General features: G+C 34.2%; 3 protein-coding genes across 4 annotated transcripts; 2 read left to right on the top strand and 1 right to left on the bottom strand.

The window, feature by feature from the left end:
- Positions 1 to 3,438: 3,438 nt before the first annotated feature.
- LOC136272758 (putative nuclease HARBI1) lies at positions 3,439 to 5,058 on the top strand. Its single transcript, XM_066075255.1, has 2 exons — positions 3,439 to 3,645; positions 3,935 to 5,058. Exons 1-2 carry the CDS (start codon positions 3,500 to 3,502, stop codon positions 4,944 to 4,946), a joined length of 1,158 nt encoding a protein of 385 aa, XP_065931327.1. The 5' UTR covers positions 3,439 to 3,499; the 3' UTR covers positions 4,947 to 5,058.
- A 311-nt stretch (positions 5,059 to 5,369) lies between these two features.
- Positions 5,370 to 8,790, bottom strand: LOC136272759 (putative inhibitor of apoptosis). Of its 2 annotated transcripts, XM_066075257.1 has the most exons (4): positions 8,574 to 8,790; positions 7,546 to 7,734; positions 7,280 to 7,333; positions 5,370 to 6,235 (listed from the first exon to the last, which is right to left on the bottom strand). In XM_066075257.1, the coding sequence occupies exons 1-4, from the start codon at positions 8,653 to 8,655 to the stop codon at positions 6,072 to 6,074; spliced, it is 489 nt and encodes a 162-aa protein (XP_065931329.1). In that variant the 5' UTR covers positions 8,656 to 8,790; the 3' UTR covers positions 5,370 to 6,071. The 2 variants fall into 2 exon arrangements, with proteins under 2 accessions (XP_065931329.1, XP_065931328.1); XM_066075256.1 differs by having other exon boundaries at positions 5,370 to 7,333.
- Positions 8,791 to 9,566: 776 nt separating this feature from the next.
- LOC105320780 (band 7 protein AAEL010189) lies at positions 9,567 to 17,960 on the top strand. Its single transcript, XM_011418848.4, has 8 exons — positions 9,567 to 9,696; positions 14,372 to 14,478; positions 16,189 to 16,258; positions 16,420 to 16,502; positions 16,813 to 17,016; positions 17,134 to 17,189; positions 17,287 to 17,365; positions 17,457 to 17,960. The coding sequence occupies exons 1-8, from the start codon at positions 9,684 to 9,686 to the stop codon at positions 17,643 to 17,645; spliced, it is 801 nt and encodes a 266-aa protein (XP_011417150.2). The 5' UTR covers positions 9,567 to 9,683; the 3' UTR covers positions 17,646 to 17,960.
- Positions 17,961 to 19,128: the final 1,168 nt, after the last annotated feature.

The raw sequence follows: 19,128 nt of genomic DNA, 5'->3' as shown, positions 1-19,128 counted from the left end.
AAAGAAATGGTAATTCCCTACTCAATTTTATTTGTAAACAAGTATAAGACTCGAACTTTGTTTACATAACAATGAAGTATTACCTCTGTATCTCTCTTATAACTTGACTTCTAACATTCAAATTTTGATGAATCAGTCAAAAAGTGCAAGTAATACATTTTATACAAAAAAAAGTAAATAGTCTTAGTACCTTTAATTATAAATTGACTACTAAAATGAACATCTTCAGTTTACTATATTTCTTTGCTTCCTTTGTACAGATATGCCTATGAAGTTTTTTCATAATTCTCATTTTGATCCAAATGCCCACAATTTGAAATATGACACGAAAAAGTTGACTTTTCCCTGTCATTTTCATAATGGTCATTTTGACCCAAATGCCCACAATCTGAACTATATGACATCAAAAAGTTAACTTTTCCCTGCCATTTTCGCATTTTTAGCACGGCTTGCTTTCAAGCAGTTTTTCTTTCAGAAAACATTGTGGGGGCAAATTTGACATAATAATATCATATAAGTTCTGTACTAAAATTAACAAAAAAAACCAGTAAACGCAGTATAGTCCATTAAATACAGAGGTACAAGTAGGCCTATATCAAACTGAAACAACCCCACCCCTGTGGCACGCCAAATTCACAAAAATGAGCAATTTGTCACCGATAAAGGCTCCCTTCTCTATTGACGTATTTTATTTATACGTGCATGCTGTAAATCAGTTGCCAGCTGCAAATATGCTCGTGCATACTATTTGATTTCAAAATACTTATTTCAAAATATGCATAGTATTCTCTTTTATTATGTTTTACTATACAACAAATTTCTCAAAATTGATATGTTACATGTATAAAAGCTTGTTTATTTACGGATCGAAATGGTGTTGTTACGCGAAATAAAGTTACTATACTGTTGTATTGCGAATGTCTATAAACATAATTTGCGAAAAAAAAATCCAAAATAACTGTACACATTGAGATAAATGAAATAAAGTGTATTACTGTTTTTTATGCATATCATTATGTGATCAATTATACAAAGCCCGTTTATTAACTAAAGATCATTGTGGGGTCCAGCTTTTTGATAGGTACATGTAGTTCTAAGAAGGAGCCCCTCCTATGTTTTTGTATAACTGAAGGTTGCTTATTTTACGGGAGTACTTAATATCGCGATTCAACGGGTTTGCATCAAATCGCGAGAATATAAAATCGCGAATGGATATATGGGGGAAAAAAGAAGAAAAAGTGGGCACATGCTTATTTTCATTTTCTAAATTGCTCTACAATGGAGTTGATGTTTAAGCAGGAAATATTAAAATAAGTATATCCCCGAGTACCCAAACTCCGTCACCATAAGCAGAAAACCTCCCGCATTTCTCTGTAAATTATTTTTTGTGGTTTTTATCATTTGCAATCACTAAATATAATCTGAAACAATATAATTTATAAAATTATTAACAAAAATATTTTTATTTTTATTCAAATAAGCCCTCTGAATACGACGTTTATCACACGTGCTATCATAACTTATGAACCTAACTCCGTCACCCACATGCTCTATGATATGGCAGGGAATAAAGAAACATTAACAATTTAGTTAAAACTCAATTTGTATCTAGGTCAAGTTATAATAAGTAAAAATGGTGCATACAATTCAAATTGTATTTAATTTCATCGAAATGAAATGATCGCCAGAATAAAAAATGGGTCCACGTAACAACAATCACAATGGCCTTTTCAGAATTTATGGATGCCGTTTGATTTATGTCCTTATATATTTCAAATATTTTATATCATTAATTAATATATTACTTATTAAATTATTTATTTATTACATTTTTAGAAATGTAGCATATTCTAAATAGCGATATACCGGATATTTCTATACCCTGTATAAGGCAAAAGTATCGGCATGAGCGATTTGACGTTATCATCAAGAGTAGTGCATAAAGGCTATTGCGGTCTGAAAAAAATGTATTAGTTACCTTAATCAAAAATGTATTACATGTGAAATGTTTCATCTTGACCTCTCTAAAAATGGCTGACCACCGTAAATGATCGAATGGGCCCGCATGTCAGAAATATCGATATTTTAGTGCACCCGTGAAAAAGTTTTAGCTGATTTCACACAATTAATGGTGCATAAAATGAACAAGGTTTAATTCTGTTATTTATTGACATATTCTTAAATTTAACCTTTGCAAATTGTTGACATTTGATTGAAGATTTTTGACATGTAAAAAATGACGTCATAATCGTACTTGATTTCAAACGGCGAGGAGTTTCCCGAAAGTGACGGAGTTAGGGTAGTGACGGAGTTAGGGGGCTATGCGATACATATAAATGGATTTTGTTTTGCCTCGGACTAAAATGTCTCTACGTCATTGGATGAATCGCGTCACGTGATTGCCTTATAAATACACGGCGGGCGTCAAAATTTATACGGCAACATGGGGGACGTAACGTTATTTGAGCTGATTTTTTACACAAACGTTCAACCATAACTTTAATTGTTTTGCCTCGGACTAGAATGTCACGACGTCATTGGATGAAACGCGTCACGTGGCTGACTTACAAATTTCTTTAAAAGGCAAGCGTCAAAATTTATAGCGCAACATGGCGGACGTAACGTTATTTGAACTGATTTTCTACACAAACGTTTGTTTACATATCAAACTTTAGGTCCTCGACAAAACAAAACACTTATTAGGTTTGTTACTGACTGTTTAAAGAAATTTGTGGGATCGGTAAAGTCCATAGAAGGCTCGGCTCCGCCTCGCCTTCTATGGACTTTACCGACCCCACAAATTTCTTTAAACAGTCAGTAGCAAACCTAATAAGTAATATTTTAAAGCCCCGAAATATTTAGAGTGACCCCCTTTGCCCATGACGTAATAAAACGATCCTATATACAATGGCATCTAGGTTTGCACAGACGACTGACGAGAAAGGTACAAAATTCTACTACAGTTATTGCCGAGATCAAAGAGTTGCCGCGGACATTATTCTCCAATATACCACGAACGTCACCAGTAAATTATCAGATCAGAAATACCTATTTGTCTCGCACTGACTATGAAAGTACAACTTCAAACCGTAAAAAGTTTTAAAACCATGTCAGTTTCACGTGTTAGTTCCAGTCAAAACGATGTGTATTGCCTCAAATGTTTATTTTTAAGAGATCAATGCGGCTGTTCCTAGCACCTCCCTAGCATTTTTTCACTGCATGTTTTTACATAAAATATATATCGTGTAGTAGTAATAATCGTATTAAATTGCCCTTATAATATTAGGAATATGATTCAAAGATATTTTATAAATAAGATAAGAGTATTAAAAATCCAAACAAATTTCTGTCGTCTGCATTTGATTCCTTTGATCGATACACATGTAAACATTACCAACAAAACCATTGGGGTTACACGGAACAGCCGTCAAAATGACCTAGGGTGTATTTCTTTCGTCTGTCCGGAACGCATCCTGAACGTCCTATTCGCACTGTACCAATGAAATGCACGAGGATATTCCGGGTAAACATCATGGCGGACAATACATTGATTTTATTTCTCGTCGCTGAACTGGATGATGACGATGAGGATAATCAAAACACCTACGATGCTGAATCAATTACCGCAATAGTTGCTTCATCAACGTAAGTGCATGACTCTTTAATAAATGCGCGTTGCTTAACTGTAAAGCGAGTTTTTGTTAGGTGATGTAATTTCGGGAGGGGGGGGGGGGGGGGGTGGGTTACTGTCTCCTTTCGAAAAGGGGGCGAAAGTTGGTTGAGCCCCCCCCCCCATTTTTGCATACTTCAAAAATGATAATAACATGTATAGTAGGTTAGAAAGTGAATGTACAAAACAACAACTATACTTAGAACCTAGCAACTACTTGAAAAAATAATAACATTTTTACCTCTAGTGTACCTTTTCTTTCAGTGCCCGCCAGGAGAAAATTAAGATAAGTGGATACGTGGATGAAGTAGTACCTCAGTACCTTTTGGATGATTTTAAACGTTTCTTTAGAGTGACAAGAACAACCTTTGAAACTATTTGTGAAAATATTCAGATGTATCAAGTGCTTCTTCCAAGTTGGACAGGAGGCAGAGAGCATATACCTATTTTCAAGCAACTTCTAATCGTATTATGGTACGTTGCAAGCCAAGAAACACTAAACCGTATTGCCGACAGATTTGATATTGCTGAAGTTTCTGTGGTACGATGTAGAAATCGTGTTTTTCATGTTTTCTTGACTTACTTAAAAACAAAGTTCATTACGTGGCCCCAAGGAGTTCACAGGCAAGAAGTTTTAGATGGTTTTGAAAGGAAAGCTAACTTCCCAGGTGTGTTAGGTGCTATTGACGGTACACATATAAAAATAAAAGCACCAAAGCAACACCCAGAGACATATGTCAATCGAAAAGGGTACCACTCTGTGATTTTGCAGGCAGTATGTAGGGAAGATATGCGGTTCACACATGTTGTTGCAGGTAGCGTTGGCAGTTGTCATGATGCAAGGGTGCTGAGAACATCTGATCTCTGGGAAAATGGACCGGCGAGGTGTGGTGATGCTCACATTATAGGGGATGCTGCATATCCTCTCAGGAATTGGCTGTTGACCCCTTACAGAGATAACGGACATTTATCCCCAACTCAACGCCACTATAATACATGCCTGTCAACTACCCGAGTAACAGTTGAGCGTGCATTTGGTGTGTACAAAGGTAGATTTCGAAGATTACAATATGTAGACACTCACAAAGTTGAAACTGCTGTTGACTTAATTATTGTTAGCTGCATTCTACACAATATTTGTATTCTGAACGAAGATGAAATGATAGACTACTTCGAAGATGATAATGCGGTAAATCATAATCCTCTGCCGAGAAATCAGGCAGGTGGAAATGCTCAAGCAAATGCCAAACGCGATAATATTGCAAACAGTCTTTGAACTTAAGAAGTGTTTGAACCTTTTTACAGATTTCTTTCTTGCCTGGGCGTGTCATGTAATTGCAAAATAATGTACTTTTAAATTACAAAGACATAATTTTGTAACATTTATGTTTTGTCTGGAAAAACTCATTAAAGCATCATTAATCCATGCCGATTTAAACTCTTAATATGATTACTGTATACAAGGAAATTTTTGCTCACAGTTGATGGGTGAATTTTAAAAGGGTCAAATTAAAAAAGATTACAAACATTATATAGTGAAAATTGACATATTTGAAACTGATAAAACATGCTTATAGTAATATTGGGTGAAAAAAAGATGGGCAAAAATAACCCTGTATATAATAATGACATGTACGATCTAGTCTAAAGATTAGATTATTGATTTTTTTTTATAACACTTGAGTATGAAAACAAAGACTAAGTTAATTAACTTTTAATCAAAGTGAAAATTTTCAACAAAAAACAATGTATTGTATATGTACCATAGTTTTTATTAAACAAAAGTATCAGTAAGAAATTGAGTATTTTCTCTGATATAACAAAAAACAATATCTATCTAAAGAAGACATCGAGTATTTTCTCCAAGATATCACAAAAACAATATATATTTTTAACAATCATAAAAATAAGGAATCGAGTATTTTCTCTCATATAACAAAAAACATTATGCGTAAAGAATGTAAAAATGGCATTCGGATGCATCACAAAAATCATCAACAGAACAATCAAATCTGCCAGAAAAAGTACAAGGACAATTTTGACTAGTAAAAAATAGCATTTGGAACAACTGAACTACAAGTAAAGTACACAAGAATGTTTTCAAATTGGCCTTGTCGCATTGTAAAAAAACACAAACAATAATGCAATTACTGATTACACTCTAAATTCACATTTTAAAATTACAGTTCTGGAAAATCTTTCTTTTTTAAAATGTTTTACCAGATAGACACATACAAAAATAATGAACTGTGAATTTAAATAGAGAATTTCTTAATTTTAATAGTTATCTGTTTTAAATTTCAAAGTGAGAACATATTTTGTTTAAACTATTGTACATTTACACATATTAAATGTAACTCCAGTTAACATGTCCTTGTATTGTGAGTGTACTCTTAAAATTTCATGGCTTGTACAGTTTTAAAACCTGTTGTATTTCAGACCTGCATACTGGACAAGATTTTAGTTTACTGGCACAACTTCTACATGCCAACATGTGGCCACACTCAACAAATGCACATTCAATTTTATTTTCATCTTCCATGCATATCTTGCAAACATCAGTATCTGTAAAACATAAATTTGCAATAATACATGTGACATACACAATTTGAAACCAAACCAAAATGCATTTGCTATTGATACAAACAAGAAAAATATAATTATGGAAGTATTACAGAAAAGTATAGATTTTAATGCAAATAATCGTCAGTTGAAACAAAAAAAAAATTTTTTTTTGGGGGGGGGGGGGGGGGTGTGTGTTGTTTCAAGATTCTAATTATCACATTTGGCATCCCATTTTTACATACCACTATATACAGACTGAGAGTTTACTTGTAATTGTGTGTTCTGTTAAAAAAAATTGCGCAAATATGAAGGGAAAAAAAATCACAACCGACAAATCAGCATTGGATAGGTACACCCTAGGCCAGTATTCTATGTTTTGAACAATTAAACCCTTCTACTTTTTTGCATCATTGGCTCCTTTTTTAAGCAACTCAAGGAAACCGCCAAAGATTTCCATGCGTTCACTGTGCATTTTCTCCTTTCTTTGACACTCGTCATCATACCTTTTCTGTTGGGTGTCCATGAAATTTTTAAGGACTTCAACAACTTCATTTGACCTTTTTCTCTTTGGTTTTGGCTCATATTCAATAGATTCCTTTTTTACTTTCTTAGAAGCGCTACTACTTGAATTTTCTGATTCTGCATCAGACTCATTCGCAGTTAAATTTTGTTGGTTATCAGTAGCAGTTAAACTTGCTGCTATAGGTTTTGAAGCTTTTGAATTACCACTACCAGAGGACACAACATAGGACTCTGCAATGTTTGGCTTTTCAGCCATGAAAGCCAACTCTTTATCATATGGGTGATATTTGGGATTCCTTCCCGATTTCTTGTTATGATCATGGACATTTTTTAATCCCCTCAAAAGGGTTTTCCATCTCCCCTCGCATTGCGCACCTGACATTTTATGTCCTTTACCACTTAAAACTTTACTTATTTGATCCCACATTGATTTCTTTCTTAGCTTTCCACTGTTTAGCAAATCCATTCTACTTTTGTATTCGTCAATCAAAAGGAGGGTTGCTGGCCTGGTCCAGAACATACCTTGACCTTGATCTTGACCTTCTGAAGTTGAAGCGCTGGATGCTGTTGATTCCTCTGCAGAGACAAAAGATCAAAATTGTGACACTCAGTGTAACTTTTATATAAAAGTAAAATTCCCTTGTTTATGTAATTTTTCTATGCATATGAAACAATTACAAGTATTGTTTTGCTTATTAGTATGTTTGGGATGCATTATCCTGCTTGAGAATTCTTTACTCACATGGAGATGTCACTTTTTGTTAAATTTAAATTTAATATATTGATACCTTTAATGCTAGGTTGAGCCTGGACACAGACATGATTTGCAAAAATGTCCATACTGTAAAACACCTTTTTACAGTCCTGGCATTCAAACATAGTTCTTCTTCTTTCTTGTGGGGTTGTATTCATCTCTAATACAACGTCCTCTGCCTCTTCAACACTAGTTCCAATGCCAATAGGTTTTCTTTTACTGCCTAGATATATTTAAAAATAAGATTAAGCTATACAAATAATATTGACCATCTTAAAAAAACTCAGTGTTTGCTCACTTTCAACCATATGATGAAATTATGGGCTGGTAAGTAAGGAAAATTTGTGAATATGTTTTGACATTGATTAAATCCTTCCCCCCCCCCCCCAAAAAAAAATAAAATAAATTCCTCCGTTGAGAATACGACAAAGGTTCAGGGACCTGTTTTACAAAAGAACTTACAACAAAGTCGTAAAAATTTCAAGTCTCACAAGTCATCTTAATGGTGCAAAATTGATATCAAATATTTCTTTTTGAAAAATCATAGGCCCTGCTACAGGTATATTTTACTGTTTAATTTATCAGTAACTAATGAATAATTAGTATTTTTAAATTAAGCCATATTCTTTCGTAAAACCAGGGACGTATATACTAAGTATATAGTATAGTATATACGTCCTTGGTAAAACGCAACCCTGGGATTCTGTTTTATTAGTAAGTGAGGAATAACTCCAATTATTTCCTCCTCCAGACCCCCCAAAAAGTACCTGAGGTTTCGATAGCGTGTTAAAAAAATATCGAGACGATAATTTATATGAAAAAAAAATACCCATCAATCACATCCGTGTAATCAGTTCGTACTTTCATTAAGCCTTAAAATAAGCTGCTGCAGAAGATCCTCAATGGAATACACTTTATAGATAGGACGAAACTGCGATGTATAAACTACTATACAACAAAGCTTTTAGGTTATTAACATTTTCTTACATCCAATCCAGAAATATGTCGCTTTATAAGATAATAACATTTTTTGATTTTAAATAATTTGTATACTGCGTTTACCTGTGCAATTATGAGCCGTGAATAAGCCCACTTTATCAAAACACATTCCACAAGATGAACACATAAACACAGTTGCCGCCATTTTTCTTCTTTCTGCACTACCTCAAAACGTGGTGCGCGCCGAACACGATTCCTGTTGTGCGCGCACACAGTTCTGGTACACTTCATTGGGTAGAACACGTCCGGAGCATTCCGAACTGACGAAAGAAATACACCCTAGGTCGTCTCTCTAGAGGAGAAACGATCTGTAGAAATACTGGGCTGTTAGTAGAATAGAAATAAAGTTCTTGTTATCGTGAATGTTGCAGGATAACCTCCTCGGTCTCGAAATGTTGTTTGAAATATAAAAGCCTCGGCTAACGCCTCGGCTTTTATATTTCAAAACAACATTTCTCGACCTCGGAGGTTATTCTGCAACATTCACGAAAACTCGTACTTTATTTCTTAATTAGATAATAAGCCTATGAATTTAATTGTTATATAGTGTCTTTTGTTGTTTACATATCAAACTTTAGGTCCTCGACAAAACAAAACACTTATTAGGTTTGTTATTTACTGTTTACAGAAATTTGTGGGGTCGGTAAAGTCCATTGAAGGCGAGGCGGAGTTTACAGAAATTTGTGGGGTCGGTAAAGTCCATAGAAGGCTCGGCTCCGCCTCGCCTTCTATGGACTTTACCGACCCCACAAATTTCTGTAAACAGTCAGTAACAAACCTAATAAGTAATAATATAAAATATATTTTAAAATCGGCAAAATGAAATATATATATAACATTTCATTTTGCTCGATTTCGTTTTTGTTTCATTTCGTTTTGTTTTTGTGTCGCTTTGTTTCGTTTCGGTATATTTCATTTTGTTTCGTTTCGCACTTTACAGGTACCCCAGAGTATAAACCCAAAGAAAACCTAGAGTTGACTTGAAGAGTGAACTCCGATCTGTTGAAGTAGGTGCATACCATTTTGACGCGAATAGCTCGCCATATGTTTTATCACATGCAACGGCAACAGAGAGTCACGTGATTGGAGTACCCGGATTTTTCTGTTTATAACATATATAGGCCTACCTAGATATTGACAAATTCGTTAGAATATTTTGCAAAACCCCTAACCATGGGACAAGGTGGTAAGTTGACAATAAAATCTTATTTTATGTCTGAATCATATTATTTTACTTTAGAGGATGGGATATATCGATGAAAGCAATTTGTAGGTGCTACATGAAAACAAATTTGATTCATGTAACAGTTACCTGTTTTCTGCAGCAGACCTAGGCTATATAAATAAATGACAATGTCAAGTGCGTAAATAGCGTAATATTGTACAAATATGAAAATCGGGGATATGAAAGAACATCGTAAAACATTAGTTTGTAGCAGGATATTGTTTCTTTTTAATTGACGCTCTATTATAGACAGATCGATATTAGGGAGGGGGTATAAAGGTATCATATCCAAGGGCTGTTGGGTGGGGCCAGAATTCTTCGTTAGACTACATGTACAGGTATATTATATGGCTCTCATTTAACAATATTGAACATTCTACATATTTCTCTGTATTATAAATATAATTCAAAACCCACATGTATATGCAAGCATACTTCTTTAAATGGACAGATATGTGGAGTTTATTGATATCTGCATGAACATTCAGAGTACAGACTCGGAGTGACAGCCAAAGAATTTGTTGGATCCTATTTATTAATTACTTTACACCCCATTTCTATTCCATTTCTATTTTAGATATGCAAATGACAACAGGACATATATTTTTTGTACTAATCAGTACATTGAGTTTATAAAACTTAAATCCTTTTCTGGGGGCCTAGATATTTTAAATTGACAAAACAGGTTTTACTATTTTGCAATACCATTGTGATCCGATAAAATATTTTTGCGTTGTTTTTCTGTGTGCATTATTCATGATCACTCATTCTCACAAACAACTTTTTAGGCCACCTCAGGTGCTCTTATCCAAGTATCTGCTTCCCCCATTTTTTTCTTGATATTTAAATAATCATAAATACCTTTCTACGTTCATCAACTGTACAGTAGTCTGTCCCAAGATATATATGCAGCACATTTGGGCGGTTTTCATTAAAAATACACATACCTGTGAAGGAAGTGAATTGAAAAATATCCAAGATAATTACATTCACACATTATCATTTTACACATTCTCAGTGAATTCTGAATGGAAGAAAGATGTCAAAATTTCCCATAAAAAATAAATAAATAAAGGGCTATATATATTTTATGGGCCTAAAATGGCCCCCTAAAATGAACATTGTCATTTTACTGTAGTTCTTTGTTTTCTTTGTACAGATATATATGTGATGTTTTTAAATAGTGTTCATTTTGATTCAACTGTCAACAATTTAGAAATATGACATTGGAAAGACAACTTTTTCCCGCCATTTTTGCATTTTTAGCATAAAACAGCTTGTTTTCAAGCAGTTTTTATTTCTGGAAACATAGAGCGCATGCTTGAACAAACAAATATTTTAGTCAGAGATGTATCTAGCCAAGGCTAATAAGTGACAAAAATTTTTTCCTTGTTCAAGCATGCGCTCGATATTTCCTATTCATAAAAAAAGGTAAGAAAAATGTCAATTTTTGACTGATTTTGATTGAATTATAGAAATAGCGTCACTTCTGACGTCATATACTGCCAGTGAGTGCAAATAAATCAAATAAATAGGTGAAAAATATATTTTACATCATATCTCATCTAAAATATAACATAACATTTTTTTGTACCCGAAACACTCAAAAAAATGACGAATTATGGGGGCCAAATTTAACTCTTATCATATATAGTTCTTTCTGTAAGATATCTGTTTTCATTTCTGTGAATTTTTACGAGTGAAAACTGATGTGTCCATGGGAATATCTCGGATATTTTACCTTCAATCTATTTCAATTGTATTTATTTCACAGTTAAAATATGTATTACATAAAATTGACTTAAATGTCCAAATGGGATGGGAACAGTATATCAGGACATATTATATATTGGTTGCGGTTGTGTGTCGTTTTACATTTTTAACTTCTTGAAAACTACAAAGCCGATTGTCACCATTTTTTTGTTTAAAGCATTTCTATAATAAGAGGAATCTAAACTGTAAAATTGGTGATTTTCCTCATGGTCTCCTAGGCAGGGCCATTGTAAAAAAAAAAAGAAGTGAGTTTTCAAAAATCTTCTCTATGGTGAATAAACTAATGCATGATTATGATGTTCAGAAAGCCCTTGACTTCTACCAAAGTAGTATAATTCATGGCCCATAGGGTAGGAGTTCAGGCCCTAGGTCGGGACAAATATTGCCATACAGTAAAGTATTTGAGAAAAACTAAATGCATGGTTAAGAAGTCCACGAAGCTCTCTAGATTACCAAAATTGTGAAATTCATAGCCCCCGAGTAAGGGGCTCAAGCCTCAGGGCGAAGCTAATATGACCATATAATATGTTTTAAATCTTACAAGATATTCTCCCCTGCTCTCATATAACTGTATTAGAAAAAAGCTGAATGCATGGTTATTTTGTCCATAACATCCCCTACCTAAATTGTTGAATTCATGACCCCAGGGTCAGGGGTATAGGCGATTTGGGTAGGGCCTGTACGGCAACAAAGTGAATATTATTAAATTTTCTTCCATACTTTCATTGTTGTTGGAGATAAACTGAATGCATTGTTATTATGTCTGTGATGTCCTCTGAAATTCATCGCCCATGGAGCAAGGGGATAAGGCCTTTTGTTTTGGGGAGAGGGGATGACAAATATGGCTACATGTATATTATATAATGAACATGATTTTTTTTTTTTAGGTTAGTTGAGTCACTCGGGTAGCCTATTGCTGTTGGTCTTACACTGTAAACAATTTTACATTTAAAACTTGAAAACTTCAAAGTAAATTGTCACTTGGCCATATTGAATTACCGTATTTTTCCGACGATTAGTCGGTATTTTTTTCCTCTGAAGCAGAGCACCCGACTTATCGTCTTGTTCGACTTGTCGTAGGCTCGTAGTCAGAATTTTTTTTAAAATAGCATTAAAAATCTTGGTTTTAATCATTTTGAGTTGGCTGTGTGATTGAAAATTACGTTGTTGAATTCACTGTTCATCTTTAATAATTATCATTTTCACTCATCTGTCAACACTTAAATACATAATAATAACAAAAGTTATTAAAAAATGTTACATTGTCTTTAATCAATTAAAAGTTTTACCGTTCCGTTTTTATAAACGCATCGTCACATGGTTCTATGTATCACTAGTAGGAAGATAACATTGCGCAGTAAAATTGAAACCAAGTTTGAATGGAAGAAAATATTGCAGTAGGTCTGGGGATGTTTTTTTAAATTTAATTATTTTATTTGTAAAGAGTTGTTAGTGGAAAGTATAAATCAGAAATATTTAATGGTCAAATTCAATCTTAAAATACGTAATCGGCAATTATCAATACTACTGTTTATACAATAGGCTGACACCGGTTGTGTTAATAATCTTGCCCTAAGGCTGAGATCTTTACGGCAATTTCACTCCCTGTGTATATAAAGAGTACCGTTATAAGAGTGATTATAGTTCATTGATTAATTATTGTCCAATTCTTTGATTATTGTTAGATAATTTTTTTAGGAAACGTATGTATGTCGTATATCGTCATTATCAAGTCGTACAAATGATCGATCTATTTCTAACAGTGTCTATGTAAAACAATAGCGTGTAACTGCATTACTGGATACAAAGTAAACAAGTTTCATCAAATCATAGTAATTGCTAAGCTTTCTGCACTTGAGATCCCCCTTTGAAGTCCGACACGAGACAGGTGCATGCCTATGACACCGGAAATTGTTAAACAAACATTGACCACGCGCCGAGTCAACAGGTGGCTGGTTACGTAATGGCGAATACACTGGCGATAGTCAGAGTGGATACTTATTTTAATGCTTGGGAATAAAATATTTCTGACAAAGTAAGTTTAGTTTTGCATAACACGCGATATCGGGAATTGTTTAAAATGCAAGCGACTTTGTAGAAGTTGCCGGTATTTGAAAATTTGATGCATAAGTATAAAGCGTAATTGTTTAAATGTTAATCATTAATAATAATTGGTAGCAATATCGGTGACATCGTGGCATCATACACTGATAATGTTACTGCAGTTTTATAGGCCATTTTGAAGTGATAAGATCGACGTATGGTCTGAGATCGACGTATCATAGGATTTTGTTAAAATTTTGGCTAAAAATGGGCAATTCGACGAGTCGTCCGCATCGACGAGTCGTCGGGAAAATACGGTATGTATGTGTTCTATTTCAGGAAATTACTTCAATTTCCTGTTAATTGTATGCTTGTGTGCATTTTAAATGAAACCCTGAATATTATAAAGATTAATTACTACAGTCCTGCAGGTCTCTTTTTACCAAAAGTTTATTATTTTTGGCCCCTTGAGCTAGGGTATAGATAATCTGAGGTATTTCTGACTCTTGACCTCCTCCCCTTGCCCCCCCCCCCCCCCCCCCCCCATTTATGTATTGATGTTTGCAAACTCCATATAATAAAAGCAGCTTGTCAGAGGAGTCTTGGATCAGGGTCTGAAACTCAAAAGTGAAGCGTAAAATGCAAGCATGAGACTCTCTGACATGTCAATCTAAGAGCTATAATGCTCAGGTGACCATCAAGGCCTCTGGGCATATATTTTTGTATTAAAGTTGCTTATTATGTGCACACCTTGTACAGGAATGCATCACCCACCCAATTTTGTATGACTGGTGAGATTATTTGTCTGAGTTTATTACAGAGGTGGACCGAGATGGCGACATCGGTTGCTGTGGATACTGCCTGATGTTTCTATCCTTCATCTTGGTGGTCATATTCTTTCCATTTTCACTCTGCATAGCAATCAAGGTAGGTATACTGATAACACTGATAACACAAGTCTCTTGCATATTGTTATTTACACATTCATATATTATTTCAATAAAAACCACTTTGAGGGGTATTTATTGAGTTTTTGCTTTGTTTAACCATAAAAAAAGACAATGTTGACTTTTAATATTGATGTTAAGATGTAAAGGTCATGATACTGATAATAAGAGAGAAAAAAACCTATGGGTGTTTGAAAAATTGTTTTGTTGCTTCATGGAAATGTTTTTCTTTGTCTTTTCTACCATGTGTTTTTAAGAGTGTAATACCCAAGTTTTAATTAATCCACTTAGATTATGTGTGGAATAATAATCCCTGTATCTACATGTTCCGGTATATTATATTAAATATTGCTGGCAGGTGTCCGATCTTAGCACTGAGTTTTACACTGTTGTTGGGTCTCTCTAGGTTACATTTGGCAGTACTAGGTTAACTGGTAACCAGATATCTATCACAGTGACAATACATGAGTGAAATTTTTAGCACTGATAGTAATTACGTAAGGTAAATCTTTTATAAGGATATAAATTTGGGTCAGAATGTGAGAAAATCTACCATTAAGCCTGAATTCCTTTTTACTTTTTAACCGAGTTTTCCAAAGGACAAATCCGATAATTGAATAGTGAAAATAGCAGGCGGGCGGGTTGGTGGTCGGGTGGCTTAAAAAAGGGTACCCCTATTGTATGGATAAATCCTCCTACACTTTTCAAGATAGGAAGTTGATGTCTCGCAGATCAATTGTACATATATCAGAAATATGCATATTACTTGGATTTTGATAATTTTTGAAGAAAATACAAACTATTGAACTTAGTCATTTTCTCAAAGAATATTGCATATAGGATATCCCTATCGTATGGATAATTCTTCCAACAATTTTCAAGATAAAAAGCTGTTGTTTTGCATATCAATTGTACATATATTGGAGATGTGCATATTACTTGGATTTTGATAATTTTTGAAAAAAATACCAGCTGTTGAACTTAATAATTTTCTCACAGAAGGTACTCCATTTCTCTGGAAAGGTAGTGTTTATCAATTCAGGGTTGACAAATGGATTATGGATACTGTTCACATAAAGGAAAACCTTGTTTGCTGTCACATTGACAGCTTTTCATTTGTATAGATAATGTACTGATAAAACAGCTAAAATTAATTATCATATTAAAATTATCATTATTGTGTAAATTGGTAATTAGGCAAACCTTTATTTCAATAGTGTATGCCATTGACTCACAGAATGATTCACAAGATGCTATTCAATATTTTCATGTTAGGCCAAGTGTCAGTTATCCTTCTTTTGAAATACACATGTATACCAAATTTTAATTGACTAAAGAGACACTGGAAAATGTAACCATTGGAATTTTTAATATCTGTACTTAATAAGAAGTCAGTATAAATTGATATGTAAATGGAAGTCAGGAGTAAATGAAAATTGAACAAATTATTTGAATTTGTTTTCTCATAGTTTCATTGTCTAGTTAATGAAAATCATTTAAAGTAAATGTGTATCTAATTTGATACAGTAAAACTTGTTTAGTATGACATAGATAATGCGGAATCTCTGATGCAGCAAAGTTAAATTAACAATTCCTTGATCGTCCGGTATTTACCCTTGTATCACTGGTTTGTGATCTTTAGTTGATTTAGTAGAATTGCCTCCAATTACTTTGATTTTACGTTTTCCAGGTGGTGCAGGAATATGAAAGAGCTGTTATTTTCAGACTGGGACGTGTGGTTGGAGGTGCAAAAGGACCAGGTATGGAAAACTTGATCTACTCATTACAGTGTACTAATTATACAGTTATGCAACTTTACTTTGTAACTTGGGGGTTGTGTGTGTTTGCACCTTGCATTGATTGCCTCCATCATTTTCTGATGTTGATGTTTCTATTGGTGGTTGATTTTCTTTTGTTTTAGGACTGTTTTTTCTGTGGCCATGTATTGATGAAATGCAAAAAGTTGACCTCAGAGTTTTGTCTTATGATGTTCCACCACAGGAGGTTAGTATTTTGATCTACTGCTAATATGGAAATGTTTAAATTTAGACCATGATATTGCATTGTATGTTCTTCATGATTGTGTATGATGGCTGTTTTATAGCCTAGTGTTGCTCAAATTGTGAGATTATGTCCCATGTTTCTATACGTTATTCCTTTAATATTGGAATATTTTGGTTAAAACCAACAAAGAAGTATATATCAGATGAAAGATACTATGGATAGCATTAATTTGCTATTCTGACATTAAGGATTGTTGCTGAAACTTTTAGTGTAAGTACCAGGTAGACAAGAATTTTGATTTCTATTCCAGATTTTGACTAGGGATTCGGTGACGGTGGCAGTAGACGCTGTGGTATATTACAGGATCTTTGACCCCATTATGTCGGTGTGTAACGTTAATGACGCCTTTAGATCCACACAGCTGCTGGCTTCTACTACACTTAGAAATGTACTGGGTACCAAAGCCATGTCGGAAGTTCTGTCAGAACGAGAAAGCATCTCACAAGAAATGCAGGTGAAGTTAACAGATACCCTTTATATACATCATACATTTCCCATTGTTTGGTAGACCTACGGGAAGTGACATTTAATGCATTAGTTTAGTTCATGAATTGGAAAATTGATTTTGTAGCATATTTTGGATGTGTCAACTGATCCTTGGGGAATGAAGGTTGAGAGAGTAGAAATGTAAGTCAACATTTAATCAATAAAGTTGCTCAATGTTTTGACATATTAACCATTATTTCTATATCTGAGTACACACATTTTGTCTTGTTTTTTACAGTAAAGATGTCCGCCTCCCCATCCAGTTACAGAGAGCTATGGCGGCTGAGGCTGAAGCTGCAAGAGAAGCCAGGGCCAAGGTAAAATATGTACACATGATGGTCTGTCAGACTACACAATTCATTAAAGACATAGAATTAAATGATATTAATTTCTAATATCTATGATCAGGTGGTTGCTGCTGAGGGAGAACAGAAGGCGTCCAGAGCACTGAAAGAGGCCGCTGATGTCATCGCGGAATCACCCGCAGCACTCCAGCTCCGATACTTACAGACTCTCAACTCAATCTCCGCCGAGAAAAATTCGACCATCATATTCCCTCTCCCCATCAACATGCTTTCTTCAATAATGAAGAAGTAAATCTTACACATTATAACCCTTTTATTGGATGTTTTACATGTACCAGGTATATGTTTTGTGATATTATCTTTACTGTGTACTAAAGCATACAGTGGGCTTTATTTAAACTTTATGGGGATTTCTTAAAAAGAATTGGATATTTACAAAAACATTATTTTCAGCAAACTCCAAAACTGACTACATGTTATTGGTTTTATCTTAGTTTATTACTATGCTCTGTCAAAGAATATTTATTTATTTTTTTAATATTCCTCTTTGTAGAAATCCATGTTTATGTAGTGTTGTAATTTTGAATAAAGGTTCCAACTTTTAAAACAGATTTCTGATTGCTATAAAATAAAACCTGAGAGATGAGAGTATATGCATGCACAATGAGTTCCTGGTCTGGTACTCCTGCTATTGTACTGTGAACAATGGTTTCAAACTTGTTATGTGTGCCCAGTGCATAATGGAGGTATTATGTGTGCCCTGTGCAGAAAGGATCCTGTTTCCACCTAAATTATGCAGATATTTGTGTGCTATCTATTGAAGCAATTATTATTTAGGAAAACAGGAGTATTTGTGTTGCAATTTTATCATTCTCTCCCGCATAATGAATTTTTTGATTTTGTGAAAATAATAATACATGTACTTTTGCTTCTTCAAACATAATTTGAGGTGACAATCTTTACAAAACCCTCGCTTGTAAAACACCACATACTGCAAACGTTTATGTCTCATTCATATACTAGATGCACAGAAACAGTTTCTGTGAACTGTGATTGCATGTATATAAGGTCATAAAGTGATGTCTTGTTGAGTACTTGTGTTAAAAAAAAAGTGATGGAAGAAGAAATCGCGAATGCCTATTGGTTTAACTTTAAATATAAACACTTGAATAAGCTGCTTTGTAAATAATAAAAGCATGCCCGCAACCATGTCAAATTAAACAAACATTCGAGGAAAATAGTCAAAAGTTTATGAAGGGATTAAAGCCCCAACATTGATTTTTTTTTGTATACTAGTACTAATCTATAAAGCACAGATACTTTATGTAAAAAAAATTCTTTTTATAGACTTCCCACTCTACAATAATTAAATTTGAACTGTTATGGCCATTTTCTTCATTATATGTGAATGATAGTACAGCAAATTATATACTTATATTGGCGAACTTCAAATGCCTGGGCTTGGAAGCTTAAACCTCATTCAAAGTCCCAAAATTTGATGGTACATGTGTTCACATTTAATTCGTCCACAAATGAACTGGTTTTTATTATCAGAGCCCTGCTTTGCTGACAATAGTGATCAGTCTTTCCGCATCTGTCCTTCCGTCTGTCCATCAATTCGTCCATCCGAGATCACTAAAACAGAGCTTATCTTCTCTCCCCTTGGCCAAATCTGACTCGTACTTCAACCACAGAGTATTTTGGTAAAGGGTATGCATGGACCTTCAACCAAGTTTCTAGGTCATATTAGAATTATGTGAAAAATCCTTGTCCGG

This window comes from Magallana gigas, chromosome 2 (assembly GCF_963853765.1).
Source record: "Magallana gigas chromosome 2, xbMagGiga1.1, whole genome shotgun sequence".
Classification (NCBI taxonomy): domain Eukaryota; kingdom Metazoa; phylum Mollusca; class Bivalvia; order Ostreida; family Ostreidae; genus Magallana; species Magallana gigas.
This window is presented reverse-complemented; position numbering and strand designations above follow the sequence as displayed.

Bases quoted from the DNA above. Each gene is read 5' to 3' on its own strand.
- LOC136272758 (XM_066075255.1), top strand. From the start codon at position 3,500: ATGAAATGCACGAGGATATTCCGGGTAAACATCATGGCGGACAATACA. The intron at 3,646-3,934 runs GTAAGTGCATGA...CTTTTCTTTCAG, and splicing joins GCAATAGTTGCTTCATCAAC to TGCCCGCCAGGAGAAAATTA.
- LOC136272759 (XM_066075256.1), bottom strand. From the start codon at position 8,655: ATGGCGGCAACTGTGTTTATGTGTTCATCTTGTGGAATGTGTTTTGAT. The intron at 7,735-8,573 runs GTAAACGCAGTA...AAATATATCTAG, and splicing joins CACGGCTCATAATTGCACAG to GCAGTAAAAGAAAACCTATT. The intron at 7,334-7,545 runs GTATCAATATAT...TTGTCTCTGCAG, and splicing joins GGCTCAACCTAGCATTAAAG to AGGAATCAACAGCATCCAGC.
- LOC105320780 (XM_011418848.4), top strand. The intron at 14,479-16,188 runs GTAGGTATACTG...TACGTTTTCCAG, and splicing joins CACTCTGCATAGCAATCAAG to GTGGTGCAGGAATATGAAAG. The intron at 17,190-17,286 runs GTAAGTCAACAT...TGTTTTTTACAG, and splicing joins AAGGTTGAGAGAGTAGAAAT to TAAAGATGTCCGCCTCCCCA.